This window comes from Cnephaeus nilssonii (assembly GCF_951640355.1).
Source record: "Cnephaeus nilssonii genome assembly, contig: SCAFFOLD_222, whole genome shotgun sequence".
NCBI lineage: Eukaryota > Metazoa > Chordata > Mammalia > Chiroptera > Vespertilionidae > Cnephaeus > Cnephaeus nilssonii.
The window spans coordinates 1-10,728 of record NW_027645437.1 but is presented as its reverse complement, the minus strand read 5'-3'; the positions used below and the strand labels follow the sequence as shown (position 1 = coordinate 10,728).

At 56.3% G+C, this 10,728-nt stretch overlaps 1 protein-coding gene across 1 annotated transcript; it reads left to right on the top strand.

The window, feature by feature from the left end:
- Positions 1-9,422: 9,422 nt before the first annotated feature.
- LOC307096632 (ubiquitin carboxyl-terminal hydrolase 17-like protein 6) lies at positions 9,423-10,679 on the top strand (the record flags this gene model as incomplete). Its single annotated transcript, XM_079800939.1, has 1 exon — positions 9,423-10,679. A coding segment is annotated over one exon (1,257 nt), but the record flags the coding sequence as incomplete, so codon positions are not given.
- Positions 10,680-10,728: the final 49 nt, after the last annotated feature.

The window sequence follows — 10,728 nt, the reverse complement described above, 5'->3', positions numbered from 1 at the left end:
GGCGCATGGCCTCTCCCAGACCAAGGGTCGCGTGGCCTCACCCGGATCCAGGGGCGCACGGCCTCACCCGGTCCCGGGACCCAGCCTCACCCGGATCCAGGGGCACACGGCCTCACCCGGACCCGGGATCCAACTTCACCCGGACCCAGGGGCGCGTGGCCTTACCCGGACCCAGGGGCGCATGGCCTCACCCAGGCCCGGGACCCAGCGTCACCCGGATCCAGGGGCACACGGCTTCACCCGGACCCGGGATCTAGCTTCCCCTGGACCCAGGGGCGCGTGGCCTCACCCGGACCCAGGGGCGCGTGGCCTCTCCCGGACCCAGGGGTGTGTGGCCTCACCCGGACCCAGAGGTGCGTGGCCTCACCCGGGCCCGGGACCCAGCCTCACCCGGATCCAGGGGCACACGGCCTCACCCGGACCCGGGATCTAGCTTCCCCCGGACCCAGGGACGCGTGGCCTCAACCGGACCCAGGGGCGCGTGGCCTCTCCCGGACCCAGGGGCGCGTGGCCTCTCCCGGGCCCTGGACCCAGCCTCACCCGGATCCAGGGGCACACGGCCTCACCTGGACCCGGGATCCAGCTTCACCCGGCCCCAGAGGCGCATGGCCTCACCTGGACCCAGGGGAGCGCGGCCTCACCCAGACCCAGGGGCGCGTGGCCTCTCCCAGACCCAGGGGAGCGTGGCCTCACCCTGATCCAGGGTCCATGGCCTCACCCGGACCCGGGACCCAGCCTCACCCGGATCCAGGGGCACACGACCTCGCCCGGACCCGGGATCTAGCTTCCCGGGATTCAGCTTCACCCGGACCCAGGGGCGCGTGGCCTCACCCGGGCCCAGGACCCAGCCTCACCCAGATCCAGGGGCACACGGCCTCGCCCGGACCCGGGAACTAGCTTCCCCCAGACCCAGGGGCGCGTGGCCTCACCCGGATCCAGGGGCGCACGGCCTCACCCGTGCCCGGGACCCAGCCTCACCCCGATCCAGGGGCACACGGCCTCGCCCGGACCCGGGATCTAGCTTCCCCCGGACCCAGGGGCGCGTGGCCTCTCCCAGACCCAGGGTCGCGTGGCCTCACCAGGATCCAGGGGCGCACGGCCTCACCCGGGACCGGGACCCAGCCTCACCCGGATCCAGGGGCACACGGCCTCACCCGGACCCAGGGGCGCGTGGCCTTACCCGGACCCAGGGGCACATGGCCTCACCCGTATCCAGGGGCACACGGCCTCGCTCGGACCCGTGATCTAGCTTCCCCCGGACCCAGGGGCGCGTGGCCTCTCCCAAACCCAGGGTCACGTGGCCTCACCCAGATCCAGGGGCGCACGGCCTCACCCGGGCCCGGGACCCAGCCTCACCCGAATCCAGGGGCACACAGCCTCTCCCAGACCCAGGATTCAGCTTCACCTGTTCCCAGGGGCGCATGGCCTCACCCGGACCCAGGGGAGCGCGGCCTCACCCGGACCCAGGGGCGCATGGCCTCTCCCAGACCCAGGGGCGCGTGGCCTCACCCTGATCCAGGGTCCATGGCCTCACCCGGACCCGGGACCCAGCCTCACCCGGATCCAGGGGCACACGACCTCGCCCAGACCCAGGATTCAGCTTCACCCGGACCCAGGGGCACGTGGCCTTACCCGGACCCAGGGGCATGTGGCCTCACCCGGGCCCAGGACCCAGCCTCACCCAGATCCAGGGGCACACGGCCTCGCCCGGACCCGGGAACTAGCTTCCCCCAGACCCAGGGGAGCGTGGCCTCACCCGGATCCAGGGGCGCACGGCCTCACCCGTGCCCGGGACCCAGCCTCACCCCGATCCAGGGGCACACGGCCTCGCCCGGACCCGGGATCTAGCTTCCCCCGGACCCAGTGGCGCGTGGCCTCTCCCAGACCCAGGGTCGCGTGGCCTCACCAGGATCCAGGGGCGCACGGCCTCACCCGGGACCGGGACCCAGCCTCACCCGGATCCAGGGGCACATGGCCTCACCCGGACCCAGGGGCGCGTGGCCTTACCCGGACCCAGGGGCGCATGGCCTCACCCGTATCCAGGGGCACACGGCCTCGCCCGGACCCGTGATCTAGCTTCCCCCGGACCCAGGGGCGCGTGGCCTCTCCCAAACCCAGGGTCACGTGGCCTCACCCAGATCCAGGGGCGCACGGCCTCACCCGGGCCCGGGACCCAGCCTCACCCGAATCCAGGGGCACACAGCCTCTCCCAGACCCAGGATTCAGCTTCACCTGTTCCCAGGGGCGCATGGCCTCACCCGGACCCAGGGGCGCGTGGCCTCTCCCGGGCCCGGGACCCAGCCTCACTCGTATCCAGGGGCACACGGTCTCGCCCGGACGCGGGATCTAGCTTTCCCCGGACCCAGGGGCACGTGGCCTCTCCCTGACCCAGGGTTTCGTGGCCTCACCCGGATCCAGGGGCGCACGGCTTCACCCGGATCCGGGACTCAGCGGGGTTTCATCTTCTTGATCCCAATTCCTGTTGGTCAATTCCCTCTCAGCAATTCCTTCGGCCATTTTCTCAGAGCTCCAGGGCACCCGCTGCAGAACTCATTGGGCGGTGGACTCAGCGAAGCTCCGGTGTGCCTGGTGCGTGGCGGCGGGCTGGTCCGGGGTGGCTGCGTCGACCCTTGGGTCTGCAGCGGTGGCCGGTCGCCGAGCGTGCGCACCTGGCCGCTTCTGGGGCATTGAGATTCTTGAAGGACTCGGAGGTCAGCAAGCGGGGAGTCTCCCACCCCATGTCTCCCAGGGGCTCGTCTGTCCGTGCTCGGCAGCGAGTTGAGACGTCCCCTCAGCCGGAGACCGCCGGGGGAACTGCGCCAAGCACGTTCCAGGCCGCCATTGTGTCACCTGAGCCGTAGTTTTTAAAGTGTGATCTTTGGGTCACCGGCATCAGCATCATCCCGCGTACCCCTCTCTTTTATTCTAGTTGTAGAGCATCTGCTCAGCCAGCCCTCCAGTGGTTCTGGATGGTGTCTGCTCTGAGGATACACTATTGAAAGTGTTTCATACAATGCGGGAAATCCTAGAATAGAGCAAAGAGCACATTTAAGCAACTTTGGAAACCACTAGAATTCACTTAAAGTAGCATTAGACTGTAAAGCAGTTGCGAGACAATTGAATATAGCTTATCAAGTTCACAGAAGAGTGTACAAAGTGGTTTGTACATGTGGGGAAGTCCCATAAGTAGAGCAAAAGGCCAGTTATAGGACACTACAAGAAACCAGTAGTAATTCAGAGCAAATAATAATGAATAGAACAGAATTGTGAGAATACAAGTGGAAAAGACATCAAAATGTAAGTCTATAGTCTAGAAAGGTCTTTGTACACTGCAGAAAACACTTTAAATAGAGCAAAGTGAACATTAAACCAGTCTTTGAAACCACTAGAATTCACTGAAAGGTAGCATTAAACTGTACAACAGTTGAGAGACAAGTGTATATAGCTTCGGCAGTTCACAGAGGAGTGTACAAAGTTGTTTGTACATGTGGGGAAGTCCCATAAGTAGAGCAAAAGGCCAGTTATAGGACACTTCAAGAAACCAATAGTAATTCAGAGTAAATAATAATGAACATAACAGAATTGTGAGAGAACAAGTGGAAAAGACATCCAAATGTAAGTCTAATGTCTAGAATGGATGTTGTACACTGCAGAAATCCTTGAAATACAGCAAGTGCACATTAAATCAGTTTTTGTAACCACTAGAATTCAAAGAAAAGTAGCATTAATCTGTAAAACATAGTTAAGGGACAAGTGTATAATGCTTCTCAACTTCAGAGAAGAGTGTAGAAAGCTGTTTGTACAATGCAGGTAAGTCCGGTAAGTACAGCAGAAAGCCAACTGTAAGACATTGTAGGAAAGACTAGAAATTAACTATAAAATAGCAGTAAATTGAACAAAATAGAGTATAAAGGGAAAATACATCACAATTTCTGGGTCTAGTAATGAAAGGGTTTCGTACATGTGGGATATTCTTGAAATAGAGCAGTAAGCAAAATTAAGCAGCTTTAGAAACCACTATAATTCACTGAAAAGTAGCATTAAACTGTAAATCATACCTGGGAAACAAGTATATATTGCTGCTCAACTTCAGAGAAGAGTATAGAAAGGTGTTTGTACAATGCAGGTAAGTCCGCTAATTACAGCAAAAAGCCAATTGTAAGACATGTAAGAAAGAGGAGGAACTAATAACAAAATAGCAATAAATTGAAGAGAATAGTGAGAGAGCAAGTGGAAAAGAGACCTCCACGTTAGGATACAGTATTGAAAGTGTTTCATACAATGCGGGAAATCTTAGAATAGAGCAAAGAGCACATTTAAGCAGCTTTGGAAACCAATAGAATTCACTCAAAGTAGCATTAAACTGTAAAATAGTTGCGAGACAATTGAATATAGCTTATCAAGTTCACAGAAGAGTGTACAAAGTGGTTTGTACATGTGGGGAAGTACCATAAGTAGAGCAAAAGGCCAGTTATAGGACATTACAAGAAACCAGTAGCATTTCAGAGGAAATAATAATGAATATAACAGAATTGTGGGAGAACAAGTGGAAATGACATCAAAATGTAAGTCTAAAGTCTAGAAAGGATGTTGTACACTGCAGAAATCCTTGAAATAGAGCAAGTGCACATTAAACCGGTCTTTGAACCAGTAGAATTCACTGTAAAGTAGCCTTAATCTGTAAAACATAGTTAAGGGACAAGTGTATAATGCTTCTCAACTTCAGAGAAGAGTGTAGAAAGCTGTTTGTACAATGCAGGTAAGTCTGATAACTGTAGCAAAAAGCCAATTGTAATACCTTGTAAGAAAGACTAGGAACTAAGTGCAAAATAGCAGTAAATTGAACAGAATGGTTCGATTATAACTGTACAATACATCACAATTTATGGGTATAGTAATGAAAGTGTTTCGTATATGCGGGATATCCTTGAAATCGAGCAGTAAGCACATTTAAGCAGCTTTAGAAACCACGACAATTCACTGAAGAGTAGCATTAAACTGTAAATCATATTCAGAGACAAGTGTATATTGCTTATATACTTCAGAGAAGAGTGTAGAAAGGTGTTTGTACAATGCAGGTAAGTCCGCTAATTACAGCAAAAAGCCAATTGTAAGACATGTAAGAAAGAGGAGGAACTAAGAGCAAAATAACAATAAATTGAACAGAATAGTGACAGAGCAAGTGGAAAAGAGATCAGCATGTTGGCAAACAGCAATGAAAGTGTTTCATACAATGAAGGAAATCCTAGAATAGAGCAAAGAGCACATTTAAGCAGCTTGGGAAACCACTAGAATTCATTCAAAATAGCACTGAAGTGTAAAACAGTTGCTAGACAAGTGTATATAGCTTATCGAGTTCACAGAAGAATGTACAAAATGGTTTGTACATGTGGGGTAGTCCCACAAGTAGAGCAAAAGGCCCGTTATAAGACACTGCAAGGAACCACTAGTAATTCAGAGCAAATAATAGTGAATTGAACAGAATTGTGAGAATACAAGTAGAAAAATATCAAAATGTAAGTCTATAGTCTAGAAACGTCTTTGTACACTGCAGAAAACCCTTTAAATAGAGAAAAGTGCACATTAAACCAGTCTTTGAAACCACTAGAATTCACTGATAGGTAGCATTAAACTGTACAACAGTTGAGAGACAAGTGTGTATAGCTTCGACAGTTCACAGAGGAGTGTACAAAGCTGTTTGTACATGTGGGGAAGTCCCATAAGTAGATAAAAAGGCCAGTTGTAGGACACTACAAGAAACCAGTAGTAATTCAGAGCATATAATAATGAATATAACAGAATTGTGAGAGAAAAAGAGGAAAAGACATCAAAATGTAAGTCTAAAGTCTCGAAAGTATGTTGTACACTGCAGAAATCCTTGAAATAGAGCAAGTGCACATTAAACCAGTCTTTGTAACCACTAGAATTCAAAGAAAAGTAGCATTAATCTGTAAAACATAGTTAAGGGACAAGTGTATAATGCTTCTCAACTTCAGAGAAGAGTGTAGAAAGCTGTTTCTACAATGCAGGAAAGTCCGGTAAGTACAGCAGAAAGCCAATTATAAGACATTGTAAGAAAGACTAAGAACTAACTGTAAAATAGCAGTAAATTGAACAAAATAGTTAGATTATAAAGGGAAAATACATCACAATTTCTGGGTTTAGTAATGAAAGTGTTTCGTACATGTGGGATATCCTTGAAATAGAGCAGTTAGCAAAATTAAGCAGCTTTAGAAACCACTATAATTCACTGAAAAGTAGCATTAAACTGTAAATCATACCTGGGAAACAAGTGTATATTGCTTCTCAACTTCACAGAAGAGTATAGAAAGGTGTTTGTACAATGCAGGTAAGTCCTCTAATTACAGCAGAAAGCCAATTGTAAGACATTTTAAGAAAGACTAGGAACTAAGAGCAAAATAGCAATAAATTGAACAGAATAGTGACAGAGCAAGGGGAAAAGAGATCACCATGTTAGCATACAGTAATGAAAGTGTTTCATACAATGCGGGATATTCTAGAATAGAACAAAGAGCACATTTAAGCAGCTTTGGAAACAACTAGAATCCACTCAAAGTAGCATTAAACTGTAAAACAGTTTAGAGACAAGTGTATATAGCTTCTCAAGTTCAAAGAAGAGTGTATACAGTTGTTTGTACATGTGGTGAAGTCTCATAAGTAGAGTAGAAGGCCAATTATAGGACACTGCAAAAAACCAGTAGTAATTCAGAGCAAATAACAATGAATATAAAAGAATTGTGAGAGAACAAGTTGAAAAGACATCCAAAATGTAGGTCTATAGTCTAGAAAGGATGTTGTACACTGCAGAAATCCTTGAAATAGAGCAAGTGCACATTAAACCAGTCTTTGAAACCAATAGAATTCACTGCAACGTAGCATTCAACTGTACAACAGTGGAGAGACAAGTGTACATGTTGGCACAAGGACCAAGCACAAGGTCGCGGCGTCGACCCAACGGGGCCCCGAGAGTGCCCCCAACTTCACGGGTCCCGGGTTCGAGGAGCCCGCGCGAGAGCAGCGGCGACGGCCCCAGGAGCCATCCCGGCCCAAGCCTCAGTCCAACCTCAGGGAGGTCGCGTGTGCGGTGCCCGCCGAAGCCGTCCTCATTCACCAGTCCCGGGACCGAGGGGGCACGGCCGACCGCCTGCTCAACCATCCACCCGGGGACGTCCTCCCCGGGGGGCTCAAGGGCACTGGCCAAGGCCCTGGTCCCAGAGGGGGAGCAAAGGCGTACAGGAAGAAGAAGAAGAAGAAGAAGAAGAAGAAGCAGGGGCACAGGTCCGTGCCCGCGTGCCAGTGATGCCAGCAGCATGAGTGGCCCAGGAGCCTGTGGGAGAGCCTTGAGCTGAGCGCTGAGGGGTTGGGGTTGGGGGGGGGGGGGCGGGCGTGGTGGGCGTGGTGCGGGGGGGATTGGGAGGGTGTGTGGAAGTGTGTGTGTGTGTGTGTGTGTGTGTGTGTGTGTGTGCTACTTTCCAGGGTGCCAGGTCAAGGGTCAGTGATGGGCGGCACAAAATCGCAATTTTGGCAAAGTTGGATACTCCTGAACCCATGTAGGGGGGTGAGGGGCTAGAGAAAGGGGGCGACAGGAGGAAGGTGGGAGGAGGAGGAAGGGGCGTGGTTGTGCGCATTGATTTTAGTCTCTCTGTTCACGTGCCCCGCGTCCTGAAGCCCATTAGCCCATCAGCCCATCAGCCCTTGGCGTCCGCTTCCCAGATCTGCCTGCACTCCCAGGCCCCAGTTCTGCCCCGTGGAGGAGCTGGGTCTCCACTCCTGTGACTAATCACTGGAATGGCTCGATGTCCCCCTCCCAAGGCGCATGCCCAGCTGTGCTGATGTGAACCCGGGTGGATCATACCCGCAGGGTGGCCACGACTGCAGGCAAACGTCCCGGCGCCCTCCCAGGATCCCAGGATCGGCAGCCCAGCACAGCCGGGAGGCTTGTGTGGCGCACGAGAGCCCCCAAAACATTTCCAACCCCTCCCTGGTGGGCTGTCACTGCTCTTGCCACCCTGGAGAGGCCGGGAAATGTGTGACCAGCTGCCCCAGAGTCCTCCAGGTTTTGCACCGCAGCCCCCAGCCCCCGGGTCCGTCCGCCATTGCCAAAGAGGGTTGTCCTGGGCCCACCCGATCCTGTCTAAACATGTGTGGTCGCCTCTCCGACCCAGCAAACGGTGGTGCCGCCCTGCAAGACGTGGAGAAGGTGTCCTGCGGGGGTCCTCGGGCACCTGCGGAATCTCCCAAGTCCTCTCTAAGCCCGGGAAACGCTTCGGCAGGCCCGTGGCGCCCTCTGCTGGTCGATGAGCGCTAATGTGTGTGTGTGTGTGTGTGTGTGTCCGCCCCGCAGCCTCCTCTGGGGGAGGCAGAGCCAGGTGCCTGGACCTCTCCAGGTCTGGGGAGACCCGAGGGGGTGGCGGGGGTGGGGTGGGGGGGCTGGAGGGGGACGAGCGAACGTCCTGCAAGGAGCGCTGTCTATGAGAATGCAGGGACTTGCGGGGACGGGGGGGGGGGGGGCGGGGGGGTGTTTGGCGCGAGGCGACTGGTGGTAGGTGGGGGGAGGGGCGTGCTCATGGATGCGTTCAGAGCACTCAATCAGCGAGTGTGCCTGGGAGACCGCTGACGAACACGCGAACACGTGGCAGCACAAGGACGGCTACCAAGATTTCTGCCGAGTGATCCACGTCTGGGAGATTCACCGTGGCTGTTTTCCTCGTGGCTTGGGCCTGCGTATGATATTTGGCGCTCACGCGAGATTGTGATCACATGTACAGGAAAACTGACCTCATTCGATTAAATGGTTTTGAGAGACAGACGTCGTGCAGCCCGTCTTAAGGACGGCATCCTATGCCTTTCCTAGATTCGCCATGTCCCGCTACCACCAACGAGGTGGCGTACCAGAAGAGAAAGGCATTCCCCGAGAGTCCAGATGGCAGAAGTCAAAAATCAAGGTGCCAGCGGGTCGCTGGGCGGGGCCGCTGGTGGCCTCTGGTGTCGCTGGCCCAGTGCCTTCAACTCCAGCGTCCGCCTCCCACGACCTCCAAGGCCAGCTTCGGTGTGTCTGCGTCTCCCGTCTCCCTCCCCTTTCTTCGAGGAACACCAGGCGTGGGGCGCGGAGACCAGCCTCTGTTCAGGAGCACCTTTTCTCGAGACCCTTGCGTTAATCCCACCTGAAAGGTGTGCCTGGGTCCGCCTGGGGCAGGAGGGCCCACACCCTAAAGTTGATTCCATCAAGCCTGGGGGCCACTGATTGGTGGAGCTCGTGGCTCCTCCCAGCACGCTCTGGGCCTATAAAAGGGCGGGTGGGGCGGCCAGGGCCTTCATTCTCAGACCTCCTCTGCCCCGGACGCTTCGTTCTCCAAGGGAGCTTTCAGGGGAGAGATCTCGCGAAGGCCCTGTCCGCGGACATGGAGGCCGCTTCTGCGCACCGGGAAGAGGAGCTTCAGCTCAGGCACCCCCCGAAGGTCGAATCCGCTGGATTCGGTGATGGGGCCGCGGAAGTCCACTGTGGCCCCCGCGGGCCTCAGGAACCACCACTGCCCCGGGAGAGCGGGTGCGCCCCGCGGGGCCCACTGGCTCCCGCCGACACCCCTCCTCCGAGTGGGAGCTGGAGCCCGGGGAGACCCCACGCGGTGGGGGCCGGGCTTCAGAACCTGGGCAACACCTGCTACGCGAACGCGGCCCTGCAGTGCCTCAGCTACACCCCGCCCCTGGCCCGCTACCTGCTGTCCGGGCGGCACTCGGGGGCCTGCGGGCGGCGGGCGTCCTGCGCCCTGTGCGCCCTGCAGGCTCACGTGACCCGGGCCCTCCTGCGCCCCGGGGACGTCATCGTGCCCGAGGGGGAGCTGCTCGCGGGCTTCCACGCGTACCGGCAGGAGGACGCCCACGAGTTCCTCCTGTTCACGCTGGACGCCCTGCAGCGGGCCTGTGTGCCTGAGGAGCGGCCGCCGTCGCCGCCGGGCCGGCCCTCCCAGGAGGACGCCACCCTGATCCGTCGGGTCTTTGGAGGCCACTGGAGATCTCGGATCCAGTGCCTCCGCTGCCAGGGCGTGTCCGACACCCTGGACCCTTACCTGGACATCGGCCTGGACATCCAGGGGTTGCAGAGCGTGACCCAGGCCCTGGAGCTGCTGGTGAGGCCCGAGCGGCTGGGCGGGGCCGACGGCTACCAGTGCGGCAAGTGCCGCCGGAAGGTGCCGGCCACCAAGACGCTGCGCCTGCACGCGGCCTCCAGGGTGCTCACGCTCGTGCTGAAGCGGTTCTCGGCGCTCGCGGACAGCAAGGTGGAGCGGGACGTGCGCTACCCGGAGCACCTGGACCTGCGGCCCTACCTGTCCCAGGGGCGCCACGCGGGCCCGCTGCTGTACCGGCTCTACGCCGTGCTGGTCCACTCGGGCCGCACCTGCCACAGCGGCCACTACTTCTGCTACGTCCGAACCGCGGGCGGCCGGTGGTTTAAGATGGACGACGCCCAGGTGACCGCCTGCGACGCTTCTGAGGCCCTGAGCCAACGCGCCTATGTGCTCTTTTACGTCCAGACCAGTGAACTGGAAGGAGACAGTGGGAAACCCACATGCCCCGGGACCGAGCACAAGGTCGCGGCGTCGACCCAACGGGGTCCCGAGAGTGCCCCCAACTTCACGGGTCCCGGGTCCGAGGAGCCCGTGCGAGAGCAGCGGCGACGGCCCCAGGAGCCATCCCGGCCCAAGCCTC